General features: G+C 42.7%; 1 protein-coding gene across 1 annotated transcript in view; it reads right to left on the reverse strand.

The window, feature by feature from the left end:
* LOC311132239 (dolichyl-diphosphooligosaccharide--protein glycosyltransferase subunit STT3B-like) overlaps positions 1-16380 on the reverse strand; it is an 86286-nt gene that overhangs the window by 40712 nt on the left and 29194 nt on the right. The window contains exon 2 of the mRNA XM_084165469.1: positions 1907-2015. Within this exon, the coding sequence (XP_084021595.1) occupies positions 1907-2015 (109 nt within the window). The remainder of the gene's footprint in view (positions 1-1906; positions 2016-16380) is intronic.

The following is a 16380-nucleotide window of genomic DNA, read 5'->3' on the forward strand; positions in this document are numbered from 1 at the left end:
CCCTTTATTCACATTTTGTTACAGCCTTATTCTACAATGGATTAAATAAAATTAAAAAACAAGCCATGAGGTCGAAGGAATTGTCCGTAGAGCTCCGAGACAGGATTGTGTCGAAGCACAGATCTGGGGAAAGGTACCAAAAAGTGTCTGCAGCATTGAAGGTCCCCAAGAACACAGCGGCCTCCATCGTTCTTAAATGGAAGAAGTTTGGAACCACCAAGACTCTTCCTAGAGCTGGCCACCCGGCCAAACTGAGCAATCGGGGGAGAAGGGTCTTGGTCAGAGAGGTGACCAAGAACCCGATAGTCACTCTGTCAGAGCTCCAGAGTTCCTCTGTGGAGATGGGAGAACCTTCCAGAAGAGCAACCATGTCTGCAGCACTTCACCAATCAGGCCTTTATGGTAGAGTGACCAGACGGAAGCCACTCCTCAGTAAAAGGCACATGACAGCCCGCTTGGAGTTTGCCAAAAGACACCTAAAGGACTCTGACCAAGAGAAAAAAGATTCTCTGGTCTGATGAAACCAAGATTGAACTCTTTGGCTTGAAAGCCAAGCGTCACATCTGGAGGAAACCTGGCACCATCCCTACGGTGAAGCATGGTGGTGGCAGCATCATGCTGTGGGGATGTTTTTCAGCAGCAGGGCCTGAGAGACTAGTCAGCGTTCAACACCATAGTGCCCACAAAGCTCATCACTAAGCTAAGGACCCTGGGACTAAACACCTCCCTCTGCAACTGGATCCTGGACTTCCTGACAGGCTGCCCCCAGGTGGTAAGGGTAGGTAACAACACATCCGCCACGCTGATCCTCAACACTGGGGCCCCTCAGGGGTGCGTGCTTAGTCCCCTCCTGTAGTCCCTGTTCACCTATGACTGCGTGGCCAAACACGACTACAACACCATCATTAAGTTTGCTGACAACAACAGTGGTAGGCCTGATCACTGACAACGATGAGACAGCCTATAGAGAGGAGGTCAGAGACCTGGCAGTGTGGTACCAGGAAAACAACCTTTCCCTCAATGTGAGCAAGACAAAGGAGCTGATCGTGGACTACAGAAAAAGGTGGGCCGAACAGGCCCCCATTAACATCGCCGGGGCTGTAGTGGAGCGGGTCGAGAGTTTCAAGTTCCTTGGTGTCCAAATCACAAACAAACTATCATGGTCCAAACACACCAAGACAGTCGTGAAGAGGGCACGACAACACCTTTTCCCCCACAGGAGACTGAAAAGATTTGGCATGGGTCCCCAGATCCTCAAAGAGTTCTACAGCTGCACCATCGAGAGAATCCTGACTGGTTGCATCACCGCCTGGTATGGCAACTGCTCGGCATCTGACCGTAAGGCGCTACAGAGGGTAGTGTGTACGGCCCAGTACATCACTGGGGCCAAGCTTCCTGCCATCCAGGACCTATATACTAGGCGGTGTCAAAGGAAAGCCCAAAGTATTGTCAAAGACTCCAGTCACCCAAGTCATACACTGTTCTCTCTGCTACAGCACGGCAAGCGGTACCGGAGCAACAAGTCTAGGACCAAAAGGCTCCTTAACAGCTTCTACACACAAGCCATAAGACTGCTGAAAAATTATTCAAATGGCCACCCGGACTATTTACATTGACCCCCCCATTTGTTTTTGCACTGCTGCTACCCGCTGTCTATTATCTTTGTATAGTCACTTTACCCCTACCTACATGTAAAAATTACCTCGACTAACCTGTACCCCCACACATTGACTCGGTACCAGCACCTCCTGTATATAGCCTCGTTAGTGTTATGTTTATTTGGTAAATATTTTCTTAACTCTTTCTTGAACTGTATTGTTGGTTAAGGGCTTGTAAGTAAGCATTTTACGATAAGGTTCTATTCGGCGCATGTGACAAAGTTTGATTTGATTTGATATAAACTTACTGTGCCCCCCACGATCCTCCCCAAGGGGTACCACGACCTCTCGTCGAACCAGTTGAGGAACTCGTAAAACCCATTTGTGGTCAGGTGATGTGTTGATCTGTAGTTGAACCTGTGGGGAGAGAAGATGGATTTGTTGGTACAAGGCAATTAACAGTGGCACACAAAGCAGGCAGCTAATACAAATATCTCATTCAGACATAATTGTTGAATGTGCAAACAAATATTATTTGGAAAGAAAAGCCTTATTATTTCCAGATTCTACAAATGGAGGCCAATGTCCAGCCCACAGTTTTAAGTGACAACAGAAAAGAGGTCTTCGAGAAATAACCAAATAGCAAAATGAATGCACCTCACAAAATTATGGACTTCAACCGAAGATATTTAATGGTTTGGACTACCATCAAGCCGCACACACTAAAAAAGCTGACACTAGGAAGACAACTGCCAGATAAAACGCAACCATACAGTAAATTTCTTGGGCACCTTATTTCCTCCCCTCATTAATCCATGTGGGTTTATGGTTCCTGTGTGGAATACCCATAAAGGGCTAGACCTACCTGTTAAGATGTCCTTGCTAGTGCAAGTTTGGACAATTATCAACTTTATCTGACACTACGGAGACATCCCAAACTTCCAACCAGAACAGAGTTGGCTTGTTTTGCTTGACAACATCTGAAACATCAAGTTTACATTTAATTATGTCTAAAGATGGTGAAATGTCTGCTCGAAGCCACTCTGTAAACGTTATTCATACAGATTCATACGTGGTTGCTTGCTTAGATTCCATGCTAGGCCATGAGTTAATATCTGAAATCTTCATATGGCTCAGCGTGACAGTGCAAGGCAGTGGTTTTAGATTTCAAGTGAAAGTTTATATATATCGGGGACAGTTGATGTAACCAGAGTGATACACACTTCATGAGTCATGTTTGTGCAATCAAGGACATCCATCCTTGTGACAGATCACACTTGTCTGCAGAAACAGCCCTAACGACACTGGTATGTCAGCAATCCCTAAACACAATAAATAGCAGCATCCTTCCCTAATACTTTGTCTCCATAGCAGATGATTCAGGAGGCAAGAGATTTGAGTGGAGGGGGAGGTTGGCGGCCAGCACACACTCACTGAGCTGCTGGGAGACACGAGCAGCTCACACACAGATTCCACTTTTTATTTTATTTTTTAACTAGGCAAGTCAGTTAAGAACAAATTCTTATTTACAATGACGGCTTACCCCGGTCAAACCCAGACAACGCTGGGCCAATTGTGTGCCGCCTACGGGACTCCCAATCACGGCTGGATTGTGATACAGCCTGGAATCTAACCAGGGTCTAGTGTGCCTCTAGCACTGAGATGCAGTGCCTTAGACTGCAGCACCACTCAGGAGCAAAATGGCTGGCATGTGGAGAAGCTCATTAATCACTGCAAGGTGCTTTTTCTTCTAAACAACTCACCTAAAGGACTAGTATCTGCAGGTGAGTAAAGAAGAAGGCCAAAATCCTTTGATAAAGCGCTTGGTGGCCAAATTCTAGTCAATAACCAGGTTTCTATGCAAAATTTTTATGCGAGTAAAGTTCATGTCAGATATAAAATGTAATTACAGACCTGATGGAAACAGAACATTTTTCGGTAAACTTGACAAATGTCGACAAAACAAAATACGCTAGACAAGGTGGGATTATTTATTATTATTTATCTTTGTGTCGGTAAAATGAATTATGCTAGAAATTTGGAGTCACACGATGATATGTGTGGTCCTCCCACTATGACTTCTCGGGAAAGCATGCAGTTTATTAGGCTACAGATTAAATAAATTATGATGAACTTCACAGGGTGGTGAAAGTGCAAGGTTATGAGCTTGATGCTCCTTTCCAATAAATATCAAGGGTCTTATTCCGGTGACATTATGATCTATGCTTGGCTGCTGTTTGACAAAAAAAAAGTATCGCTCTTTTGTCCATAACAACAATCTCATATAGGCTATACGTGCGTTCTAGCCAACAGCACGCAGATAGCACTGTTGGCTAGACTGCACATGCCAATACCAAAGTGCACACTCGCTATATAACGCAACAAATGTGAGAAAACTATCAGTAGAGTTGAAAATGCGATGGAAATCCATTTGACTTGATTTCGGTACATGGAGATTTTACCGCAAAAGGTATTTTTGTGCACTACGTCATCACGCACAGCCTTTTATCTGCAACAAGTTAATTTGATGGAAACATCTCTGGTGGGAAAATGCGCATATTGTTTTTATGCAGATTGTGGGGATCTATTTTCTTATAACTAGATGTGATGCCTAGCTTAGAAAGAATACATTAATGATTAAACATAATAGGTTTGTGCTGTACTGATATAGACTGTTTAACATAACAAGCTGTGATTCATGTGAGGAGCTGTTAGGGAGTAGGGGGAGATAAGACTTGTGAGTCTCACACAGACACAAACACTGCCTCTTTGTTAAACCGTGCTCAAGGACATGTGTACTGCAAAAGTGCTGACTCTCTGGACAAGTTGCAAAACAACTAAACACCTGGCAACAGTGAAGCGCCAAGGGGCTGGGACCAGCCTGTGCGCCGACGATAGGCTGAGTAAGTCTAAACCACGCTCTGTCTACTCTGATAGTTTGGAGAAGAACTTAGAACAATGGATCAGTTCTCTGTCTGCCCTGCGTGGTATTTCAGTGGACCCGTATATACGAACATCATATTTACCATTGAAGTGTTTTGCATTAATTAAAATACTAGTCTATTTTAGAAGACGTGTATTGACCTCTTTTTGTTCCAATACCAGATTTGAATTGACGCAACTTATCAATATTTCTTAATATTCGCATGAAAATCTGTCGCCAATTGGATGGAAACCTAGCTAGTGATGGTCTTTTCTTGGTTAATGTTATTTATTATCTGTTTGGACACATGGGATATTTTCAAAGTTTTGGCGCTTCTGAAAGGATTTCTTGTATTGAGGAAAGAGGCTTTGAACAGTATGACAAAAGCCAGTGAGGAACAAAAGGATGTAAACGAACACTTGCACTATTTATACTCGCAGTGCTGGTGCACTCCCTGTCGCAGCTTCACTTTCAAGTAGAATATGACACATGCTCTTGCTATGGTTCATTCATTATTCACTGACTGACAAGTCTAGTGAGGAGACCATGCTACTGGTGCACAGACAACACACACACATCTTATATTGCAGTGCACATAATGAGCATTGACAAGCTGGCTCTTTCACAGTGAGGAACTAAGACTGCTTGAGCCACAGGGATAAACATTCAGATCACATTACTCTATAACCCGGACACAGCGTGATGTCCAGGACCAGACACTTTCACAAGTCTGTCCAGCTGGAACAAAATCAAAACACTGAGGATGAGCCAGCAAAACCAGTGTTTCTTTCTCTAACTTTGGCGCATGGAGAGACCAGAACGGGTCAAATGCAGCCAGGTATAAGAGCTACCCAGCAGAGAGCCCTTACCGCCGCAAGTTATCCACTCATACCCCACTCAGGAAAGCTTTTGTTCGTCAACTGTCAAAGCACAGAGGCGGAAATAAAGAGAACCACAGAAAGCAATTTCAAAAAAATACTTCAACCGCTCTACCAGTGAACCCAGTCTTGGCTACTTTCCATCCGACTCAATGGCACTCAGGGGGATGCCCCACCCGCTAGTCAGGACTGTACACACTCCGCCTGTTCCCCTTCTGACCGCATGCTCACATGACCATGCTGGTGGAAAAGAGGGTGACACTGGTTTACTGGACAAGAGCCAAAACTATTATTATACTGCCGAGTATCCAACAGATACGACAGAAGTAGGCCGACAAGACGTTTTGGCGAATGATGAGGGATATATTCCTATTGTTTCACATGACATGGTTAAATTACTGAGCGCCGTGCTCATTGACCCATTAAATAATTGCATAAGTGTAGGCCTGCATAGACAGGCACGAGCTGTCTTTCAATCATGCAGTCGGCAGATACATTTTTGAGATCAAAGCGACTATCCACGTGTGCACATTTGTTGAAATTCATTGCTAGTTAGTGAGTTATTTGCCCAGTTATAGCTCATTTTTGGTCAACAATTAAAATCCTGGAAAAGTAATTGTGTATGCATCACCTGCGTGTGCCAGTGGGCCTAATTGACAAGTAACTCCAAAGCTGTCAAGATCTCCCCTGAACAAAAATATAAACGCAACATGTAAAGTGTTGGTCCCATGTTTCATAAGCTGAAATAAAAGATCCCAGAAATGTTCCATACGCACATAAAACGTATTTCGCTAAGACTTGGTGCATAAATGTGTTTACATCCCTTTTAGTGAGCATTTCTCCTTTGCCAAATAATCCATCCACCTGACAGGTGTGGCATATCAAGAAGCTGATTAAACAGAATGATCATTACACAGGTGCACCTTGTGCTGGGGACAAAAGGCCACTAAAATGTGCAGTTGTGTCATACAACACAATGCCACAGATGTCTCAAGTTCAGGGAGTGTACAATTGGCATGCTGACTGCAGAAATGTCCACCAGAGCTGTTGCCAGAAAATTGGATGTTAATTTCTCTACCATAAGTCGCCTCCAACATAGTTTTCTTTAGAGAGTTTGGCAGTATGTCCAACCGGCCTCACAATCGCAGACCACGTGTATGGCGTTGTGTGGGCGAGCGGTTTGCTGATGTCAACGTTGTGAACAGAGTGCCCCATTGTAGAGGTGGGGTTATGGTATGGGCAGGCATAAGCTACGAACAACGAACACAATTGCATTTTACTGATGGCAATTTGAATGTACAGAGATACCGTGACGCGATCCTGAGGCCCATTGTCGTGCCATTCATCCGCCACCATCACCTCATGTTTCAGCATGATAATGCACGGCCCCATGTCGGAAGTGTCTCTATACAATTCCTGGAAGCTGAAAATGTCCCAGATATTCCTGGGCTTGTATTACTCACCAGACAATGTCACCCATTGAGCATGTTTGGGATGCTCTGGATCGACGTGTACGACAGCGTGTTCCAATTCCCGCTAATAAACAGAAACTTCGTACAGCCATTGAAGAGGAGTGGGACAACATTCCACAGGCCACAATCAACAGCCTGATCAACTCTATGCGAAGGAGATATCGTGCTGTATGAGGCAAATGGTGGTCACACCAGATACTGACTGGTTTTCTGATCCACGGCCCTACTTTTTTTTAAAGGTATCTGTGACCAACAGATGCATATCTGTATTCCCAGTCATGTGAAATCCATAGATTAGGGCCTAATGAAATTATTTCAATTGACTGATTTCCTTATATGAACTGTAACTCAGTAAAATGTTTGAAATTGTGTCATGTTGCATTTATATTTTTGTTCGGTATGAATAAACATCTTAGCTACCTTGCCCACCTTAGCCATTTGATCCCTGGTTCATTGAATGAGGGAATTATTTTAGTAAGACAAAAAGTAGTTGGTTGTAATTTTTATGTTTCCAACCATCCTCCAGGAGCGCTACTGTATAATACATGGAATCAGAGCGCAGCAGCCTTCCTTTGTCAATACCAGTGATAATAATGAATGTTATTTTGTGAAGTGGTTCTTTACATCATACAACAACATAATTTTCAGTCACCTTTTTGGCCCATGGTGTTACAGAATGACGACAAATTACTTGAGCTTTCGGACAAGTAAAAAAATAAAATTAAAATAAAGTCCTACTTGTCTAAAGGACAAGTGGCTAAAAAAGTTAAATGTTAAGCCCTGTATACGCTTATAAAGATCAGTATGTGATGAATAGTGCTGTTGCGGTGACCGTATTACCAACACACCAGCAGTCATGAGTCATGACAGCAGTAAAATTCTACGTGACTTGAGTCACGGTAATCTCCTCTTATGCACTCTGGACATGCTTTGGCAGTACCCAACCTGCTAGCGACCATCAGGTCCTAATGGACTGGTACTCAGAGCTCTATTGTCCCTCTAACCAGTGACATGCAGTGCCTTCAGAAAGTATTCAGACCCCTTTACTTTTTCCACATTTTGTTACGTTACAGCTTATTCAAAAATGTATTCAATTGTTTTTCCCCCCTCATCAATCTACACGCAATACCCCATAAGGACAAAGCAAAAAGAGGTTTTTAGATTTTTTTGCAAATTTATTTAAAAAATGGAACACTGAAATATCAGGCTTACATAAGTATTCAGACCCTTTACTTAGTACTTTGGTGAAGCACCTTTGGCAGCGATTACAGCCTTGAGTCTTCTTGGCACACCTGTATTTGGGGAGTTTCTCCCAATCTCCTCTTCAGATCCTCTCAAGCTCTGTCAGGTTGGATGGGGAGCGTCGCTGCACAGCTATTTTCAGGTCTCTCCAGAGATGTTTGATCGGGTTCAAGTCCGGCCTCTGGTTGGGCCACTCGAAGACATTCAGAGACTTGTCCCGAAGCCACTCCTGCGTTGTCTTGGCTGTGTGCTTAGGGTTGTTGTCCTTTTGGAAGGTGAACCTTCGCCCCAGTCTGAGGTCCTGAGCGCTCTGGAGCAGGTTTTCATCAAGGATCTCTCTGTACTTTGCTCCGTTCATCTTTCCTTCGATCTTGACTAGTCTCCCAGTCACTGAAAAACATCCCCACAGCATGATGCTGCCACCATGTTTCACTGTAAGGGTTGGTGCCAGGTTTCCTCCAGACGTGACACTTGGCATTCAGGCCAAAGTGTTCAATCTTGGTTTCATCAGACCAGAGAATCTTGTTTCTCATGATCTGAGAGTCTTTAGGTGCCTTTTGGCAAACTCCAAGCGGGTGGTCATGTGCCTTTTACTGAGGAGTGACTTCCGTCTGGCTACTCTACCATAAAGGCCTGATTGGTGGAGTGCTGCAGAGATGGTTGTCCTTCTGGAAGGTTCTCCCATCTCCACAGAGGAACTCTGGAGCTCTGTCAGAGTGACCATCGGGTTCTTGGTCACCTCCCTGACCAAGGCCCTTCTCCCCCGATTGCTCAGTTTAGCCAGGAGGCCAGTTCTAGGAAGAGCCTTGGTGGTTCCAAACTTCTTCCATTTAACAATGTAGGCCACTGTGTTCTTGGGGATCTTCAATGCTGCAGACATTTTTTGGTACCCTTCCCCAGATCTGTGCCTCAACACAATCCTGTCTCGGAGCTCTACGGACAATTCCTTCGACCTCATGGCTTGGTTTTTGCTCTGACATATATAGACAGGTGTGCCTTTCCAAGTCATGTCCAATCAATAGAATTTACCACAGGTGGACTCCAATCAAGTTGTAGAAACATCAAGGATGATCAATGGAAACAGGATGCACCTGAGCTCAATTTCGAGTCTCATAGCAAAGGGTCTGAATACTTATGTAAATAAGGTATTTCTGTTTTATATTTTTAATACATTTGCAAACATTTCTAAAAACCCGTTTTCGATTTGTCATTATGGGGTATTGTGTGTAGATTGAAGATTTGCGTTCCATTTTAGAATAAGGCTTTAACATAACAAAATGTGGAAAAAGTCAACCGGTCTGAATACTTTCTGAATGCACTGTATGCAAATGCTTTCGAAAAATCACAAACACTTATCGAAACAGTATTATGCTTTTAAAACTCAACTTAATGTGATGATCAATTTGAAGAAAGAAGTTCAACAGCAGGTTGAAACAGTGTAAAAAAGAAAAGAAAAAAAATGATCCTTGTGGATGTTGTTTCAAAGCCTAACAACAAAATGGCCATCGCTTTCTAAGGTGATGATTAATTCAAAACACCAAAAGCATATTAGAGCTCATGCATAGGCTTAGCCTGAATTAAAATTATGATTGTGCTGTTATACAATGCATAGCCTACCAAATATTAGGCATGGCAGAAAAACATAAAACAAAACTGATTTAAGATGTCTTTGGTACATAATTGGTCTAGCCCATCCTCTAAAATTAAACAAATTTGAGTAATCGCCTTTGAATGTGGACTGTATTATTATGCATACTGGATGGACTTGGTTACCTTATGTTACGCTCCAACATTTCTAAACACGAGTCTGGGAGAGAACTACAGCTCTAGGCAATGCTTTTGGTTCAATGATTGTGCAGGGCGGCTTACAGTTAATTTACAATTATAGTGAATTTGTATGCAATTTTGAATAGCCTATAATTGGGTGACATTACCTTTGGCTATACAGAATCTCACCACTGTGCGTTTCCATCTCCTTTCTTCCTTTCCTTCTTTTCTTGAGCGCGCAGGGGGGCTGTCAACATTTAGTGAAATATGTTTTGTTGCGAAAACATGTTACCGAACAGATTTCACTTGGTTTCCCAAATTAAGCACTGGGTAGCAGCAGGAACTGGGTTGGAGAGCCCATGCCATACAGAGTTTGGGCAGAATATCACCTGTCACGCAGTGAGAGCATGCTCCTCAAACAATGCCTGGAGTGAAATAAGTGTTCTTAGATGTATTTCTCAGCTGCTCATATTAACCACAGCTCTACTATAAAACGGAAGTAGCCTACCTGGCATCACTGAACAACGGAGCCGCGGGGAAGCGCACGCCTTCGAGGGCATACGGATGTCATGTCTTTTTCCCGCTCTAAATCTAGCTAAACTTGTTTATGCTCATTAATCATCATAATTTCAGTGTGTAAACACTTGCTGGAACAGCAAATAACTTGTATCTGATCATGTGAATGGCTTCTCACTTCCAGAGATAAATCAGCATCTGTGGAACATCGTTAAATCGTAAAGGAAAAAATCCACCCAAAACCACTCATTCCTTTAATTGACAGTGTTAAATAACACTATGTGAGAACAATATTTGTGAATAAATGTTTCATTTTGGTGTTATAATAAGGTTGGTAGCAACATGGAGGGCCTGTTGTCTGGACCTATGGCAGTCTCTATGGGGGTGCCACAGGGTTCAATTCTTGGGCCAACTCTTTTCTCAGTGTAGATCAATGATGTCGCTCTTGCTGCTGGTGACTCTCAGATCCACCTCTACGCAGACGACACCATTTTGTATACATCTGGCCCTTCATTGGACACTGTTAACAAACCTCCAAACGAGCTTCAATGCCATACAACACTCCTTCAGTAGCCTCCAACTGCTCTTAAACACTAGTAAAACTAAATGCATGCTCTTCAATCGAACGCTGCTGGCACCCGCCCACCCGACTAGAATCACTACTCGACGGGTCTGACCTAGAGTATGTGGACAACTACAAATACCTAGGTGTCTGGTTAGACTGTAAACTCTCCTTCCAGACTCACATTAAGAATCTCCAATCCAAAGTTAAATCTAGAATCGGCTTCCTATTTCGCAACAAAGCCTCCTTCACTCATGCTGCCAAACATGCCCTCGTAAAACTGACTATCCTACCGATCCTTGACTTCGGCGATGCCATTTACAAAATAGCCTCCAACACTCTACTCAGCAAATTGGATGTAGTCTATCACAGTGCCATCCATTTTGTCTCCAAAGCCCCATACACTACCCACCACTGTGACCTGTACGCTCTTGTTGGCTGGTCCTCACTACATGTTCGTCGTCAAACCCACTGGCTCCAGGCCATCTATAAATCACTGCTAGGCAAATCCCCGCCTTATCTTAGCTCATTGGTCACCATAGCAGCACCCACCCGTAGTCTGCGCTCCAGCAGGTATATCTCACTGGTCATCCCCAAAGCCAACACCTCCTTTGGCCGCCATTCCTTCCAGTTCTCTGCTGCCAATGACTGGAACGAATTGCAAAAATCTCTGAAGCTGGAGACTCTTATCTCCCTCACTAACTTTAAGCATCAGTTGTCAGAGCACCTTACCGATCACTGCACCTGTACACAGCCCATCTGAAATTAGCCCACCCAACTACCTCATCCCTATATTGTTTATTTATTTTGCTCTTTTGCAACCCAGTATCTCTATTTGCACATAATCTCTTGCACATCTAGCATTCCAGTGTTAATACTAATTGTAATTATGTTGCACTATAGCCTATTTATTGCCTTACCTCCATAACTTGCTACATTTGCACACACTGTATATATATTTTCTGTTGTATTTTTGGACTATATGTTTTTTTACCCCATATGTAACTCTGTTGTTTTTAATCGCACTGCTTTGCTTTATCTTGGCCAGGTCGCAGTTGTAAATGAGAACTTGTTCTCAACTGGCTTACCTGGTTAAATAAAGGTGAAATAAAAATTGTTGTGGAAATCTGTTGCAGCTCAAGTTGACTACAAAATCTAAAATGGATTCTGTCTCTATGGGCTGGTTGGCAGGCACATGTAGTTATACACAATAAAACCAAAGACAATATCAGCATGTAAGTAGCTAGTTAGCTGTAAAATCTCCTAAACAAACTGCAGTGTCATTTTAGGTGTCTACAATCTCACCATGTTCAACCTGCAGATCGATGTGCCTCACAGAGCGGAGTCTGACATTCGCAACGGCAGATATACTTTTGAGTGGAGATGGGAAACGTTGCCCATGCTACGTCAACGGGCCGTGCGGTGCATTCTGGGACAAGGAGCGCTCTCCTTCAAGGTGTGAATGGGAGTCAATTGGGCGCTAGCTCAAAAACCCAACAGCACGAATTTCGTCAACAAGAAGTACATCACAAATCTTTTCCGAAATGCGAGATAATTTACTTGCCATCTGTAATATCGTATAGCTTTGGAATCGTGGCATTACGTACTTTCGAGGAAAATAGGCACGTTTCTCGACATATACACTGACTTTGAGAAGGGATTGCGTGACAATTACCGTAGAAACCGGCAACAGCACCATGCAATGCACCCTGCACTAAAGGGGCACACAAACAGGAAAAATGTGCTAGACCCTCTTAAACAAAACATTCTCTCGAGGTAGGAATATCGCAAAAATATGATCAATGGCTCATTTGCGAGAAGACATCCACCCGAGTTATGACATCGGCCAGTACTGAAATCTGACATGTGTGACAGACGTTTTCGTGATCTAAAAGTCGTATTGCTATTAACTTCCAGTGGTGTAGTGAGAGCAACTACCAACTTCCAGTGGTGTAGTGAGAGCAACTATCAAAACAAGCCAGCTGGCTGTAGTTGTTGGGAAGCAGTCCTACCGGCCGGATTTCTGGCTGCTTTAACACCAATAACTCAGATACAAATGAAAACATGAAATTACCCAGGGAATCGATAGAACACCACTCAGAGATGCACAAAAACAATTTAAACATAAAAAATGGGTGAACCTTTCCTTTAATACCATGAAAAAATCTGTCAAATTATCAAGGAAACGCATTCATTTCCTCACATTAAAGCCTAACTCAAATGTCACCATTTTTTACTTTTCAAAACAAGCCAGCTGGCTGTAGTTATTGGGAAACAGTAACAGATGGCTGCTGCTTCAGTTCCTAGGTAGGGCATACTGCCATCATGTCAATAAGCAAGGAACTTAGCAACTGTCTATTCAAATCAATACATGACAAATGACAAGCTATTTAAAGCAGTCTGCTGAGCACAGACATAACTATGATTGAAAGACATTGATTGTTCATGGGTACAACTGAATGAAAGCCATTTGAAATGGCATTGAAAAATGCCTGCATTCCAACTGTCAAATTTCCCCAAATCTTTTGTGCTTCCAAATTGTCCTTTGAATGGAGCTCCCTCAATACAAGATTTTCAACTTTCTACCCAACAAAAAGGCAACAGAAAAATGCTGTTCAACAACGTTTATTTCCTTGACACAGCTCCAGATTGACAGAATGAAGACAAAGAGTTATTATTATTATTATAAAGAAGAGCAAATAAAACAGTGTACCTGTAAAAGGCTGCTAGGGCAATTTTAAAGTGGGGTACAGTCTGATAAATACTTCCCTCGATTCTTATTGCTGTAGCCCCAAGGCAAGTAAAGAAAGTAATGGACATGAGTGCAGCGTAGTAGGATCAGGTATTGTATGACTGGCTTTTCCAGGAAAGTTTTGAAACGAATTATTAGACACTAGATTCCGCTGACTTTCAATTCAGTGTTACTGCTATATTGACGGCCCAGTTATGCTAATACATTCGCTTTAATGTTCAAAAAATGATTTTAACATATGCACAATTACTCACTCACAAACTTACTCAGGAGGCAGACTTCGAATGCTAACGTCTGACTTGAGTCTGCCATCAAATCATTGTGTTATCGGTCCCTGCATGGTAGAGTGCTTGCTAACCATGTTCAGGACCTCTGGAGGTCAGTCTGGTTCTAAAACAAAGAAACGTAAAGCCTTACAAGAGTTCAGAATGTTGCTCAGCAAGTCTCCACACTGCATGACCAAACTTTAAACAAATGTGTATACAGCTTCTGACAAAGGAAATTGTGGTTCTTTAGCCTCATGGTACAGGCATCAGCGGCTGGCAGTGGAGCGAGCACAGCTGGCGAGCTGTATTAAACATTTTTAAAGAGCGTGTGTGGTGCAGAAGTCCATTTCACACTCGATAGATTGCGGTTTTTCAGAACAAAACTAAAGGAAATTCGATTATGAATAAAGCAGTTGCCAAGTGTGTTGTGGCCCTTCCTTTGAGAGGGTGAAGGAGAGCAAAGTGAGCAGCCAGTCCCTCTCAATGATGCCAGCTCATCTAGACTCCTTACTGACACTCAATGAAACCAGAAATCAGTCAGTGGACATATAAATAAATACATGTATTTTCATTTAGGTATTTTTATTACAGATGCACAATATCAGGGCAGAACCAGCCAGCAGCCTGCTCTGCGATAAAAGCTGCTTTACAGCTCGCCAGTTGGGTTATTAAAATGTGTGACCTATGGGAAGCTTTATGCAGATTGCCTCCAATTAAATGTTTTTCAACAAACAATTAATTGTCAGATTGAATCATTCAGTTTAATAACACAAACCTTTCTACTTAGATCCCTGCAGAAGAAAAGGGTTTAACCACAGGGTAAATAAGCAGCTTGCTTGCAACAGCTTTAATTGAATGATTTTGAAATGCCCTCGCTCATTCATGTTATAACCTCTCAGATACGAAATCCTCAGTAAGACTTAAAATCACTAGGACTATCAATAAGCCTCCCTGGCAAACCTCACCCTAGACTTCAAGGAGCCGTTTTGAAATGACCATGAAACATGAGATGGGGGGGGGGAATGATAGACGGAAACGAGATGAATCCGTTTGAGATGAAAGCAACACCTTGTGAACAATGAATGACAGAGAGATGAAAAAAGGAAGAGTCAATTAATTCCGCTGCTCAGCCTTTAAGGTCGGAGGGTGGAAAAGGGTCGTCTAAAAACAGTCTTTAAATAACATCCGGACCAGAGTATTTGAGCGGAGCTGCAGCGGAGTGGAGAGCAGAGCGTGCCCAACTTGACCGGAGCAAGTTTCCCAAAGGCTGGAGGGTCGGCCTTCTCGCCCGCTACAATTTCGCTCCAGTAGCGCTCACTTCACGAGCTCAGGGCATGCCCGGCCCAGAATGCATTTGTAGTCTAGTTGTGTGCTTCTATAGCCCCTTGCTTTAGCTACTGTCATCAAGTACGCTAAATATTTTTTATAAAAAAACAGATAAAACACAGGTGAAAAATCAAGGTGACTTACAAAGATGAGGATGACCAAGAGCAAGAGGGAGTGCGGTGATGTAGTGTCCACAACTAAAGAACCATGATGGTGTACTTACTACGTGCACATGCTAACAGAAAGGAATAAGGTGGGTAGCTAGCTAAGTGTGTGTCATTGTAGCAAAGTATTTCTAAACAAAAAAAATCAGATCTCTTAAATGTTTCATTCATTATTGTTTTATTCATATAATAGGCCATCACTGATTTTGGTCCTATAGGCCTGGCATATTACCTCTTTCAAGGAGCTTTCAGTTTTGATAGGCTTATTTTACCTAAAATCCCTTAGGCCTACCTAGAGAAAAATAAAATAAAAAAACGCATCCTGCCCAGCCTGGCAAGAGTGGCCCGAAAGGTGTTTAGCATCTCTAGTGGCTATGCAAGCGTGGAGAGGGTATTCTCCGCTGCTGGCCTGCTCTCCAAGCACCATCACATGAGCCTGAAGCCACAGACTCTGGCTAAACTCGTGTTTCAAAAAGATTATTTAAAAGACACTGTAGACTGTGCCTAATAAGGATTTGTGTATATAAAAAAATATATAAATATATAATTTTCCATTTTTAGTTACAGCCTATATGCACAATTTATAGACTATAATGATTTAATACAACTGTTGTTTAAATGCTGAGCCTTAATGTCCCTGCCAGCCTAGTCTGTCACACTCGCAAATGCTTCAATGTATTTCTTTGTAGGCTATAGCCTTGAAATAATTGAAATAATATAACCTAAATAATTCATTTCCGTTCCTTCTTAGGCTACCCGTCTGGCTCCTGACCTATTTAGAGTGTATATGCTGTTTAATACAACATGCTAAGCAGCTTCTTACAATCACCTTTTCCTGTTGTTTATTAAAATACTTTTCATTCAAATCACATGGTTTGGTTTCAATACTTCAAAACCAAATGTGACCGACCGCC

Source organism: Coregonus lavaretus (genome assembly GCF_964263955.1).
Source record: "Coregonus lavaretus genome assembly, chromosome: 7".
Lineage (NCBI taxonomy): Eukaryota > Metazoa > Chordata > Actinopteri > Salmoniformes > Salmonidae > Coregonus > Coregonus lavaretus.